The following is a 14,493-nucleotide window of genomic DNA, read 5'->3' as shown; positions in this document are numbered from 1 at the left end:
GGATCTTGCTTGCCTTTTTTTCCCTTTCTCTTTCTTTTTTTTTTTTTTTTTTTTTTTTTTTTTTTTTTTTTATTTGTTCCTCTCTTTCTTCGTATGTTACGCGCGCGTACAGATGGTAGAAATACACCACGTAGATTTTCTATTTTTTTTTGTGCGAAATTCGTTTGCATCAAACATAAAGAAATTACGTCAGAGATCTTTTTTTTTTTTGTAATTGCTATGAGAAATCGAATAAATTGCGATTTATTATTATTATTATTATTATTTTGACAGTATAAGACTGCGTGGAGGAGGAGACTGCGCAATCCGCGCACGTATATTTATTTCGAAATCTCGAAACGCAACAAAACGGATTCCATTACTATCTCGCAGCCTTGTGACTATCGCTGAATGTATGCGCGCGCGTCGATAATCTGTTCGCCGATAATTTTACGCTTCACAGACGGATTATAGCATGAAGGCAGCGCATTAGAAAAATGACCACTCGTCGGTCTAATTACAATATTTTTTTTGCGCAAGCAATGTCCGCGCTATTTTCTCTTAATAAAACGGAAAGCGTTTCATCGTATGCTTGATGTTCGCGCATCCGCAATCGCGCAACAAACAACGAAGCTATAATATGTTTAATAGCGGCGACAACAACGAGAAGTTAACGTTAACTGTCGAGCCTTGTATGTATGTGCTAATATCCGAATGTATCATTTGCGAAACAAAGACAAATTTTTTGAAACGAGATATATCTCATTGCCTTATATTTTGAGTCAATTATCGCGTGCAAGGTCAATGCGAACGACGCTGACCGTAACGACATGTAATTTCGTCAAGACTCTAATCTGAGAAACAACAAGTTCCCAAGCCGAAGGAACAGAAATCGCAACTTATTTAACGATACACGTGACTATTATGTAAGATATATTCGATACATCCTTTCCTAGCGCGTAATGTAACTGTGTTCTAATGACCGGACATCTATTAAAAAAATAATTATTAGACGTGTGATTATCAGTTTTAAGATGTCCGATCGTTAGAGCGTTTATTTAAAAATCTCGGAATTTTTCCGATTAAATTTTCAAATACAAATTAATTAATTTAAAAAAATTTATTCTTTATATATCAAACCAAAAATTGAAGCATCGTACTTTTGCTCGTAGTGTTGGAATACGTGGGACCCAAATGGCGCACCTTCGTGGCGAACATGTCGATCGCGCTGTTCTTCACGTTCGCCGCCTGTATTCTGCCCTGGATCGCGTACTTCCTGGCCGACTGGAGAATGACCTGCATCGCCATTTCCGTTCCCCTGGCTCTGGCGATCGCGGCGCCGTGGCTGGTGCCGGAGAGCGCGAGGTGGCTCGTCAGTCAAAATCGCGTGGAGAAGGCGATCGAGATCCTGGGTAAATTCGAGCGCATCAACGGCACGAAGGTGCCCGAGAATGTTTACAAGCAGTTTCGCGTAAGAGTCTCGACTTGGTTTATTTTCTCTGTATATCCATATATTTCCTTCAAAGAAAATATTTCGTCGAATTTATCGATGAAACACTTGTTGACGATTTGTGAAAACTGCTGTTGTTGTTGATTGCGACACAGGAAACTTGCGCTCGGATGTGCAAGGAACAGGAAGCGGACAAAACTTACTCCGTGGTGGATCTGTTCAAGAGTCCGCGTCTGCGTAACATCACGATTCTTCTCATAATTATCTGGTGAGCTCGCCGTTCTGATTTTTTTTTCTCCTTTTTCAAACGTATATACCGCACAATGAAAAATATTTTTCTCTTCTTTTGTATTTTCAACAAAAAGTTATTGTAGTTTCAAGATGCACAAAAGAATACATATGCGACGTATTATAAAAGATATCGGTGTTCAGCGACTATAAAAGAGCGAAGGTTCTCATCCCGATTGTGCATATCGCAGGATGGCGATATCGCTGGTATTCGATGGCCACGTGAGAAACGTGAACAATCTCGGACTCGACGTTTTTATGACATTTACCGTCGCTGCGTTCACGGAACTTCCCGCCGATACGTTCCTCACCCTCGTCTTGGATCGATGGGGCAGACGATGGCTGGCTTGCGGCACCATGGTTATATCCGGCATCTTCAGCATATGGGCGTGCGCGGTTTCGAACAGTAAGTATATATGCGAAATCGCGCTCTTCTGTGACAAAAGCAGAATTTTATTTGTGTCAATTTTGCTCTCTTCAATTAGCATCTGTTTCCAAATGTTTTTTTTTATATCCTGATTTTTATGTTTTATTCATTTATTAACGAAAACAATTCCCGCGCATGAGATATATAAAAAAGTAAATAATTAACGCAGCAAATAATTAACACAATATTGTACGCTTTTTGTTTTTTTGTTTTTTTCTATTATTTTTTTCTGCTTCACCTTGTACATGATTTTTTAAATCTTTACTTTTGTGTCATATAGATTGTTTTCAACGTTTTCAGATATTTATTCGGCCACGCTGGCGATCGTCGGCAGATTCTGGGTGAACATTTCGTACAACATCGGTCTTCAGTACGCGGCCGAGGTATTGCCGACGGTTGTGAGAGCTCAGGGAGTCGCTTTGATCCACATAATGGGATATGTCGCCAGCATCCTCGCGCCGTTCGTCGTCTATCTTGACGTGGTCTCGTCGATATTGCCGTTATTGCTTCTCGGAATCATAGGCGTTTTCGGCGGCCTTCTAACGCTTTTCCTGCCGGAAACGCTTGACAAAGATTTGCCACAAACCTTGCAAGACGGCGAAGACTTCGGAAAGGATCAGAAGATGTGGGATATGCCGTGTCTCTCGAAGTCAGTGTCAAAACTTGATTACTTCGATTTCCCGTCACAAAATGTTGCGCAATTTTTTTCGATTTTGGTTTTCCTTTCCATATGATTTTTCTATATATTCATATTTTTTGCAACTTAAGGCACTTATTATTTTTCTTTTTTTTTACAATTCTTTCGTATTTTTAGCGTCCTTTTATAATTTTTGTTAACATATGTTTCCAAGCTGAAAACGATCAAAACTTGATCGTTTAATTTCTCAACTTATTTCCTTTTCCGTGACTTTTCCGCTCCTCCTGTCTCGTGTTTTTACTTTGGATTTTAAGTTTCGCAAGGAGCAACATTAAATTTTGTGAATTAATATATATATATATTTTTTTTTTCAGGAAAAAGCCCGTAGACGCGGAAATGCCACCGGTGGTCACGATTCAACGATCGTTTACACGTAATAGTCTACGAAGTTCGATGAGAGCGTCCACTCGCGGCGAGACCTTGAGAAGCAGCATGATACAAAGATCGAGCATAAGGTCACGGAAAAGCGTGAACGCGGCCATGGAAGCGGAGACCAAGTGAAAGCTATACGGTTACGACGTAACTCTCCGCGATTTTCAGCATTTTGTGTCATTCTGTCTTCCTATGCATATAATATTTTCCGCAGAATCATGTGATATGTCAGAGCTATCAAAATCAAATTACACCTGTCGCCCATATTTATATATATCAAAATTTTTAACGTTTCTTAGGATTGTGATTTAAAAAAAAAAAAAAAAAAAAAAACGAAGAACGAGGTGCGTTTTTCAATTCTCTGCGTTATTTAGCAGAAGAGAGATAAGTATACGAGAGAGTAATATACTACATCTGTATACGTATGATATTTTAACACGGTAGAAGATTAAAAATGTCAATCGGAACTTAATTTGGTTACGTTCCGACGCCGAAATGAAAAAATTGGAAGAGAAGCGTCAATTAGAACTTATCCAAGTTGAGATCTGAACTTGTATTGTCATTCCTGTACTGTGATATATATATATATATATATATATATATTTTGTGTCACAGAATCTTTCTGTAACTTCCATTTTATTATATTTTCGATTCGGAGATGTGCGATGTCTCCGAACTCTCAAAGATTTCGAACACGTATGAATAGATAAGAACTTCAAGAGCACAACAATCATGTAAAAAAAAATATTATATACGTATTAAATGTAAATTTATATATTTCTAAGTTTCTAGTGTGTGTGCATCTTAGATTGATCAAGTTTCGTCTCTCACACTCTATATATGTATATGGGTGTATATATATATACAATATACAGGGTGTCCCAGAATAGCCGTACAATCTCTCGTAGGCAGATAGAAGGAATAAAACTGAGTCAAAAAGTCCTGAACCATTTTTTTCTATTATTTATAATAAAGGAGTAATTATTGAGTAAATCAGGCCAATCAGCGCCGATCTTTAGCCAGGCGCACGTCAGTAAGCGCTCACAAACACCAGGCGCGCGGCTCACTGACGTGCGCGTGGCTAAAGGTCTGCGCTGATTGGCCCGCTTTACTCAATAATTACTCTTTTATTATAAATAATAGAAAAAAATGGTTCAGGACTTTTCGACTCAGTTTTATTCCTTCTATCTGCCTACGAGAGATTGTACGGCTATTCTGGGACACCCTGTATATATACATATATATATATATATATATATATATATATAATTGCTCACACATGTATAATGTACTATAATGTACACACAGGGTATTGTATTTATTGTGAGACAAATTATATGCTTGTATTCCTGTTCCGCTAAAAAAAAGAATATTAAAAAATATTAAAGATATAAAACCTATCAAGGAACAGTCGTGCATAGTATCAAGCATGTTTCTTAAAACATAACGTTGCGTCAATTTTCGATGATTTACACTGCTTCCGAATATTTACGCGTGATTGTTGACGTTATGTGAGAAATTATTTCCTTTGAGTAAAACCGTCAAGGTTCGAGATTGAATTTTGCAGGTTGAGAAAAAAATGTTCAATTTTTCAAAAAAAATTGAGACAACCTCATGTTTTCCGTTTCGAATGACGAATACAGATAATCAGATAGATTTTATTGTGATAAAGGAACGCGCGTCTTCTTTTCTATCGCGAGAAACATTTATTTTTAAAAAATGTTTTTGCTAAAATTCAGACTATTTTATCGATTTATGTGTACATAATGCATATTTTGTAACATAATAAATAAATAAATAAAATACACATATATGTGAATATTATTATTCGTCTTTTCTCTTCTCTCTATCTTTCCGCTTCATCTACTAGGCTCTGCTCTTATCTTTTTGACAGAACGCAATAGCTGTACGAGATTCGAAGTTAAGCGGATTCTTCAACGAATTGTCTGTCTTGAGTGGCGCATTTTGCTCAGAGAGTTAATTTCACTTCAGACACAAAGACTAAAAGACATTTTAAAAAACATGTCTAAAAGACAATAAGACGTTTTTAAATCGTCTTTAAGTCGTCTTTTGGAGACATGTGCTGTCTGAAACTCTATCGATCGAAGGTATACTTCACTTTGAAGGTATACTTTCGCCAGCACTTCGAGCAAGATTGGTCTCTTTTCCTCTCGTGCTTTTGATTATTGCTGTACTTTACTGACCGACATTACTGGAGACTATAACTCGCGTTTGCAGAGATTTTTAAACATCTGCGTTAGATTTATTTTTGTTTTTTAAACTGAGTAAATATACGTCACGCCTTATTTCCATAATCTTCGTTAGCTCAAGATCAGATCCAGAAGATCTTTCTTACTTTATTGGCTGTTTGGTCTATAAAATACTAGAAACTTGCAGACCACAAGTGTTACTCAGCTCTTTTGTCTTGTCGGGCGTGATAATAGTCGGCGTAATACGAGAGCATTGCAAAATGAGCTTGTTCTTCCTCTGTATCCGGACCGAGCTGTTCAGGAGTTAAATTTCAAATGTGTTTCTGTGGATATTTGAAGATACAGTATTTTTTTGCAAAGAGCGCAAATAAAACTATCTAATCTAATCTAAAACTAACTATGTTATCTAATCTAATCTAATCTTCACATATGTACACAAAGCGTATATATAATTGCTATAACTCGTATATCACTCAACAAATGAGAGGAAATACTATTATCTGTTAACGGTAAGCTATCAACAGCTTTCTAATTATAATGTAGTCGCGGATGAGAGACTCACGTTAATTCAATATCCTGCTATTATACCTTCGTCTCGTTATAAATAATTGACTTGACAAGTTTCTGATATCGAAACGGTATGAGACATCTGCAGATCCCGTTATCGATAAGCGGCTTATGTTATATTATTTCCTGTACACATATACATACATATAGATGACATATCTATTAAACGTTTGTAGTACAAACGTTTGTGCATATTGTACGAATTTACATGTATATATTTATATTTATTATTTATAATAATTTTATTTAAACAATGCGTCACAGAATCGCAATATCTGATCTTGTTATTAGGTATATAGAATTTTCTTGTGAGATTAGTAAACTTCAAAATATAAAACACAATTAACCATCATCGTATTTTGATTGACACAACAAGCTTGTGACAATGTTAAAATACGGTTGTCAAGACCAATGTGAGCAAAATTACAGGATGGAAGTGTGAAAAACTTCACATTTATTAAACAAAAAAAGTCTAAATTCAGACGTTTCGATTCTGTAATTGGATTACATGATCGTATTATTTTTCTTTTATACGCGGTTAAATTCTAAAAGAGCCGTGTACGGTTCGTGTACAATTTATATATAATTGTTAATTAATTTAATAAATTTGATTTTATACAAACACCTTATTCTCGATTGAAATTATTTCAATTACTTGTCGATTCTTCTGTGTGCATCAAAGTAGTTAAGTAGTTTTAAAATACACATTGCAAAAACTTATATTTGATCTCGTACACTTTATAGTTTATCCAAATCGAATTTGCGACAAAGCGACTAGTCAATGAAAAAAAAATTAATCAAGCACTCGTCAAATTGATCGCGACCAACATAGTGAAGTTGAAACAGCGGCCAATGAAAAAAACATTTGAGAGATCGCAATCTCGTTTAGTTCTATTTCTGACACGCGAGTTTCTGAGTGCCACGAATCGTGCAAGCAGCGTCGTTTTAATAGCGTGTCGGACTATCGTCCATACGGAGCGGAGTCGGTGCGAGACGATGCAACCGCGATGCAACCGCGAAAATGGCAACCGGTTCGCGCGACGAGCATTATCCGCGACAATATTTTTACGAGTGGAAATATTCGTTTAAGAAACTAAATAATTACGTTGCACGAAATAACGATAATTACAAGATAAGCACGCGCGATCGTAAAAGACCGACCGCGTAATTCTGTACCGAGTGTGTCTCAACCGCAATATGGATGTCAACCGGGGTAAGTGCAGAGCGCTTTAAGCTTTGAGAGATTGTAGATATTTGCTTGTATTCATTTCATCTAAAAAAAAAAAATACTAGCGACGTCTCGTCTCATTTGTGTAATTTTTTAAATGTGAACATTTTTTTGGGAACAATTTTGTGTATGCAATTATCTTATCGGCGCATGTAACCTAACGGAGAATCGGTCAAAAGTTTATCGTTATACGAATAAAATGTACACGAGATCGATTCGTGAGAGAGAAAAATTCGAGATAGCGCAACATTTCGGGACATTGTCCTCTTGCCCAACTCATCTCCGCAGTAGATATTTTTCCTAGTACATACTCTCCTCTTTTTTCTTCGAGCTCACGCGGATTCTTCTTATATTGACTCATTCATATACATATATGACCACTACTACTACTACTACTACTACTATGTTACTATGTGCCATCATATTTCGCGTGTCGAGTTCGTATATCAACGTACTCGAACGGATTCTCTCTTCATACTGTGTCTTGAGCCTCGCGGCAAAACTTCGTTATTATAGTCGTCGTTGTCGCCCAAGAGCGATCGTTGGTGATTCGATTCCACGGTCATCGGTTAATCGGTCCTAGGTGTGTGATATCGCAAATCGATAGATTAATGTTTCTTTTTTTTTGCGAAGTATAGCGCATTGTATATTTATACATGCAAATTATACCGAATCATTAATATTCACAGTCGCGACATATCTCTCTTAACAGCTTCTGTCGGTGAAAATTTTTTCTTGTTACTTTTTTTTTTTGGTTCTCATGACTCTGTTTTTTGGTTATTTAAATATCACGGTCGTTTTGTGTTTCGCGATTTACGTTTTTACGGTGACGTACTCGTGAGGTGAGTGCACTCCGACAGCCGAGATTTTAAAAGAATTTTTAACACTTGCGTTGTGATTTTAGCGAAAAAAAAAAAAAAATGGATTTCTACAGAAATTGGTGTCCGACTCGCTTCGAATAAAAAATAAATTACAAGTAAATATTATCTTAAAAACACACTGAGCACAAAAAAATTAATATTAAAAAAAAATTAATATTATATTTTATTAATATCATATTAATATTATATTATTTTATACGATAATAACTGGCAAAAAAAAAATTTTTAAATTATTTTATTCTAACGTTTGAGCTGACATTGATAAGTTTAACTTTTAATCAATTTTAGAGTTTGTATTTTGAATGTAACATTCAAGTTAACAAATGTACGTTAAATAATATTTATCGTTAAACAATATTTATGTCAGCGAATATCGTTAATTAATAATATAAATTGTTATAATTTCTGTAGGAGAGCGACATTTTTGTGATGCGGCATTATTTTTCTGTAGAGCGTTACTTTTTCTCGTTATTGCATTATCGACTTCGGTAAAAAGTAGTACACATTTATACATATCTCAACATGACGAACTTGTTAATTACGTCGTCTTCATCCGCGAGAAGTATCAGGGGCTTTGGGTCACTGTCAGACTTAACACTTGCTTTATACATAATGATATGTTATGATTGAGTATATAAAGAGTATTAATCAGAGTAGAATATTTAAAAAGTTTCTTCAATCGTTCTTAGAATATATTACTATTTGTTACTATTAAGACATTTATGTACACACAACTCTCGCATACTTATCTCATTTTTTCTCAATAAACGCGTTAATTCGTTTCTAAAATTCTATAGTGCGTGTAACGTACGCTACATGCTAGATACACTGCTTGCGCGCATTTGAATAAGTCGCGTGTATCAATAAAAATGCGGCCGATATGAATACATAAATTTAGTGGAAATGTTCGAAAACTTGTTAGATAAAGAAACAACTTCGTGGAAATTTAATAATATGTTAATCGTATGTATGCAGATTCGCGTTGTGCATGCTCTACAGTCGCATGCGGCAATATATTTATTTATAGAAGTCACATTTTTATATAGTATAACAAAAGATCGATAATATCAAACAGGAGACCGGCCCAGCGGTCTCGCGGCCTGAATGCGAACGGGGAAGTCCCGATTCCGCGCAACGCCTCAACATTTTTTCTGAGCCGGTTCCCTTCAATCGAGTCTAACGATTAAACGACGAACTGAATCGAGCCTCCGTTAAAATTAATTCGAGAGAAATCTCGAATTTAATTTGTCTCTCAAAAAAACGGTCGATCGCATCAACTCTAGCGCGAGCTTGACGTAGAAGGTGGTGCGCTCTCTGGTCACTAAACACACATGCGTGTGTGTATGTCTATAGAGAAACTATCGTGTTTACACAAATATTTCGTAAAAATCGTCTGTCTCGCGAAAACTTTTACGAACAGCAAATTTTTATTCTTTTCGAGTTTATATCTTTATACTTGTTCCGTATAAACGGATTCTCCCGCCCTGATACCGCGAGAAACATACTTTATTGTCTGTCCGTTCCATTGGAAAAAATTTTCCGTGATTTATCACGTGAACTTATTTTTTTTTCGCGATTCGTCGCGCAACTATCGTTACGATACTTGCAACCTATTTGTCATTAAAACTTTCAATATATCGCGTTTCAAGTACACGTATTGTTTTCAAGTATATGTATTAAAACGTTAGTGTGTTTATTTATACTTACATTTTGTTTCGGCTCGCTATAGTATTTCACCGTTATAATCAGCGAAACTGTCGAACAATAACTGTTAAAAATAAAAAAGCATAAATAAATTATACATACATATGTGGTGAGATAATATAATAATGCGTAATGGTAATAATGGAACATTACTGTCTCGAATATCGCTAATTGCACGCCGGTACCGATGGTCAAACTGATCTCATCTTCATAATTGTTTTGATTGAAAGGCGCGGTAACAAACCACTTGATCCCATCGTGTCCGAAACACAACATTGAACAACTCGCAATTGCGTCTATTTAAATTGTCGCTCGGACACTCGCCATAATGAAACACTCGAGCCGAACTCGGACTTTGGACCGACGAGATCTTGCAGTCCACGGCGTGTCCACGGAATGTATTCGTTTTTATCAGAAATTCGCTTAATTTAGCTTGAGTTGTGCAATTTGCCGCAACATTGTAAAGCAAGGTCGAGTTGCATCAGCCGAATTATACGATTATTTTAATTTTATTCGCTTGACAAAGAATAAATAATCGTATAATCGTGCGCGTGTCTTTTCAATGTTCCTCAGAACAATGAAGAATTCCAATGGCGTGGTGGGAAACGGTAACGTGGATGTCACAGGCCCGAACGAAACCACCACGTTGAGACCCAAGCTGGAGACCTTCGACGATATTCTACCGTGCGTCGGCGATTTCGGCAGATACCAATGGCTGCTTTTACTGGCACTGCTGCCTTACAGCGTGGCTTATTCGACTCTGTATTTCTCGCAATTTTTCCTCACCCTGGTACCGCAGGAGCACTGGTGCAGGATAAACGAACTGGTGTCTTCGAATCTTACACAAGACCAAAGGTAATATAAACTCGTTTCCCCCGTAAATATTGTTTCTTACAAACTTGTTTTTTTTTTTTTATAAAAATTGCGCGCATTGATCGTATGTGTTTTGAAAAGACGTTTTTTTTCATACATTATATGATTTTTTATACATCAATGATATCTAAATTGTTTAGAGTAGAGATCGGAATTCCAAAGTCTCCGAATTATCCGTATTACGATCGATGCCATCGAAAGGACTTGGACTTTTCTCTCGTGTCAAGTCACACGAAGGAGATTCGCTCGAGCGACTGGAAAACGAACAAAACCGTGAGCTGTAGCCAATGGGAATACAATTTCACGCAGATTCCTTACGCCAGCATAGCGGCTGAGGTGAAGTATCCTTGAATATCGTCACACCGATACGTACATAAAGAACGCACGAAGAATTAAGCTTCGCGAGCACTTCCGCTAGCAATAATCACTTGCGCTTAATTGCGATCGCAATCAATCTTGCGCAATGCCAGTCAGTTTGATTGCGGTAAAAAAAAAAAAGAAAGAAATTGCACGCGTGTTATTCGTACAAATATATATGCATAACAAACAAATCAAAAGTGCATTTGCAAGCGGATTGCGTAAAAAACCAAAACGATGTGAAACATCACGGACTTCACAGAGCGTTTCTCAAACTGAATACTTTGTAATTAGCTAGATTGGGTATGCGACCAAGAATACCTCATCTCGACGGCACAGTCGATCTTCTTCTGCGGCTCGGTCGTCGGCGGTTTTCTCTTCGGCTGGATCGCCGATCACAAGGGACGAATTCCCGCACTGATACTATGCAACGGCGTCGCTCTGCTCGCGTCGATCGCGACCGCGAGCGCGAACACATTTTGGTCTTTCGCCGTCTGCAGATTTCTCACCGGTCTCGCCTTTGACAATTGCATTAACATTCCGCTGATTATCGGTAAGCTGAGATTGCGATTTAAAATAAAATCATTTATGAAAATATTAATTAAATAATATATGAAAAAATATAATATCTCGACAGTGGTCGAATACATGGCTGTGAACCGACGAACCCTCGTCGTCAATGTCGCTTTCGGCGTGTACTTCGCGGTCGGAAGTACAATTTTGCCATGGATCGCGTATTACGTGGCAAACTGGAGATTCTTCGCGTACCTGACAGCGGTTCCGATGATGAGCGTGTTCGTAACACCGTGGATTCTTCCCGAAAGCGCTCGGTAAAAATCAATTTCTATCAATTTTCTTTACAAATAAAAAATTTGCGAAATAAATTTTCATAAAAGTGTCTTACGTTATTAAACAAATTGCTATAAATTTTTTATTGTGTAAAGTCGAAACAACTTTGCCGTGACGTGATTTTTGAAAAAGATTTTCGGACAAAGTACGATTGTTTTCCCAGTATTTACGCGTTCGCGCGACTATATTTTCTGAATAGAACATTGTGTTTCATTGTTAAAGATGGTTCGTCGCCAACGGCAAAATAGACAAAGTGGTGCAGAAACTACGGCGAATAGCGAAGATCAACAAGAGAAGTCCCGACGCGCGTATCTACGAAATCTTTGTCGTAAGTAAGACAAAAGACGTCGAGTCGACACACAACGCACGTTCTTTAAACTTACACATTGTGCAGTTTACATCTCAGCGAATTTCGCTTTCCAGCAAAATTTAACCGCATCCAACGGTCAAACGGAAAGCGCGACTATTTTTGATCTTCTGAAAACACCGCGTTTAGCAAAAAACGCCATTCTGATGATCTTCTTCTGGTGGGTACAATAATTATTGTTGTTAAGAATATAATTATTATTATAACAATTGGAATATTTCAAGTCCTTACCGAACCTATTTTCCGATCTATTTAATCGAATTCCAGACTAATTTGTAATCAATCTTATCTAAACAAATTTTTGTATGCAGTTGTGCGACAGTAACAATAATTTCAAATACTGGCCAGTTTCTCTAATCTCTGACCAGTTTTTTCCCGAATATTTTTCTATATAGAGAAAAATTATTTCCTATATTTTCTCTCGCGAAGAGCACCATAAATTCATTTCATTTTTTGTCTCATACGTAAATCGTATTATAATGAAAATTTCCTTCCGTCTCTTTAATTTCGCAGACTAGTATTTTTAGAATCTATCATTTTCTCGCCGCCGTCTTTACGATATGCTAGGCACTTCACACCCGTTGCGTAATCTTCTCTTTCACATAATCCTCTCTCCAGAACGAAAGCGAGAAAATAAATTACGATTCTGGCAACATTTCAGATCGCGTACATTGAATTTATATCGCGCGTCATACTTTTGCGATATAACGTTACGCACATTGCTGCATTTTCTATTTTAACGCATTTACATATCGCGTGCGTGTGCGCGCGGTATGTAGCCGTGTCCGAGATTGTATATTAATGAGAGACTCTCGTGGTTCTCGAAACACGTTACAGGTCCTTGACGGTGATAGCCTTCGACGGTCACGTATACTCTCTCAAACTTATCCCGAGCTCGGTATTCGTGTCCTTCTCTCTTGCCTGCGCGACCGAATTGCCGGCCGGATTATTGCTGACGTTGCTGCTGGACCGCTGGGGTCGCAGATTTTGCGGATTTATCACTCTGGCTATGACCAGCCTCTTCAGCTTCGCCGAATTGCTGTTGCAGTCAAGTGAGCGCGCAAAATTTTAACCAAAATCAAACGGCGCGTTTCATGTACACGCGCGCACATGACTTATTTGCATCTTTCACTGTTATCGTTTTTTTTTCTTTTTTTTCAGTCGCAGCGAAACTAACGATGTCGGTGCTGTCGCGATTTTGCCTGAATATGGCGGCCAACGTGGGTCTTCAGTATGCCGCTGAATTACTGCCGACGCCCATCAGAACGCAAGGCGTTTCGTTGATCCATATTTTCGGCATAGTCGCTCATTCCGTTGCACCCTACGTCGTAGACAGCGTAAGTATCTTTTTTTTTTAGAAGTGGAAGTTTCTCTGATAACTTTATTTTCATATTCTGCTGTGCCGTAGATAACAAATTTATTGTACACAGATCTCTCTTTTGCTAAAGTTGACTAAAATCAATCTGTTATGTAATAAAAATCAACTTATTAAATTAATATAGTTATACTATAATAAGTATTTTACATATTATATTATATTAAATAATTAATTATATTAATTATCATAATTATATTTTAATTATTATAATTAATGAACAATTTTCTTTAGAAAGAGAAAAAGTTTGTTTTTACACAATTTTGAAATTCTATATAGTTTTTGCAGAAGCTTTAAAGTCGCGTTAATTCGTCATCATTTCAATTAATCGTTTCAATTGTTTCAGGCTAAGATCTGGGACGGATTGCCGATGATGATCATCAGCATGGTCGCCATCGTGGGCGCTACATTAATATTGTTCCTGCCGGAGACGCTCGGCCGCGATCTTCCGCAAACTCTACATCAGGGAGAGGAGTTCGGCAAGGATCAGAAATTCTGGACGCTGCCTTGCTGCGACGGCTCGTACCCGAGTCGGCATCGACATTATCATACGCGCGAGATATAGTCCGTCAATTTTATTACGTAATTTTATTCCCAATAACGTAAGAGCGCCACGAGGACGGGATCGTTTAATCGGGAAGTGTTTAGTGGCACGTACTAACTCTGTTTGTCTCAGTAACTGTACTGTTCTTTTTATCTCACTCAATAAAAATTACAGAGGTCAAATTAATTCGCAACCGTTTTACGGGATATATATTTTCTTATATAGGTTTTACCACGTACGAGATATCCTTCAGAATAAATGTGTCAAAATAGAATTTTATTTTTTGACGGAGAGTCAGTGAACACACACGTAAGGAATGTACAAG

General features: G+C 37.3%; 2 protein-coding genes across 4 annotated transcripts in view; both read left to right on the top strand.

Annotated features, from left to right (window-relative positions):
- LOC109852951 (organic cation transporter protein) overlaps positions 1-3,546 on the top strand; it is a 13,891-nt gene extending 10,345 nt beyond the window's left edge. The window contains exons 4-8 of the mRNA XM_020424596.1: positions 1,152-1,450; positions 1,585-1,697; positions 1,909-2,123; positions 2,445-2,793; positions 3,156-3,546. Of these exons, the coding sequence (XP_020280185.1) occupies positions 1,152-1,450; positions 1,585-1,697; positions 1,909-2,123; positions 2,445-2,793; positions 3,156-3,342 (1,163 nt within the window). The 3' untranslated portion in view covers positions 3,343-3,546. The remainder of the gene's footprint in view (positions 1-1,151; positions 1,451-1,584; positions 1,698-1,908; positions 2,124-2,444; positions 2,794-3,155) is intronic.
- A 3,394-nt stretch (positions 3,547-6,940) lies between these two features.
- On the top strand, positions 6,941-14,354 carry LOC109852928 (carcinine transporter-like). Of its 3 annotated transcripts, none has more exons than XM_020424552.1 (10): positions 6,941-7,203; positions 10,377-10,658; positions 10,817-11,012; positions 11,328-11,586; positions 11,671-11,863; positions 12,105-12,210; positions 12,306-12,409; positions 13,087-13,301; positions 13,411-13,586; positions 13,971-14,354. In XM_020424552.1, exons 2-10 carry the CDS (start codon positions 10,381-10,383, stop codon positions 14,187-14,189), a joined length of 1,746 nt encoding a protein of 581 aa, XP_020280141.1. In that variant the 5' UTR covers positions 6,941-7,203; positions 10,377-10,380; the 3' UTR covers positions 14,190-14,354. The 3 variants fall into 3 exon arrangements, with proteins under 3 accessions (XP_020280141.1, XP_020280140.1, XP_020280142.1); XM_020424551.1 differs by lacking the exon at positions 6,941-7,203 and adding an exon at positions 7,695-7,801; XM_020424553.1 differs by lacking the exon at positions 6,941-7,203 and adding an exon at positions 7,848-8,060.
- The last annotated feature ends 139 nt before the right edge of the window (positions 14,355-14,493 follow it).

This window comes from Pseudomyrmex gracilis, unplaced genomic scaffold, assembly GCF_002006095.1.
Source record: "Pseudomyrmex gracilis isolate BER0280 unplaced genomic scaffold, ASM200609v1 scaffold_40, whole genome shotgun sequence".
Lineage (NCBI taxonomy): Eukaryota > Metazoa > Arthropoda > Insecta > Hymenoptera > Formicidae > Pseudomyrmex > Pseudomyrmex gracilis.
This window is presented reverse-complemented; position numbering and strand designations above follow the sequence as displayed.

Bases quoted from the DNA above. Each gene is read 5' to 3' on its own strand.
- LOC109852928 (XM_020424552.1), top strand. From the start codon at position 10,381: ATGAAGAATTCCAATGGCGTGGTGGGAAACGGTAACGTGGATGTCACA. The intron at 12,211-12,305 runs GTAAGTAAGACA...TTCGCTTTCCAG, and splicing joins GTATCTACGAAATCTTTGTC to CAAAATTTAACCGCATCCAA. The intron at 13,302-13,410 runs GTGAGCGCGCAA...CTTTTTTTTCAG, and splicing joins CGAATTGCTGTTGCAGTCAA to TCGCAGCGAAACTAACGATG.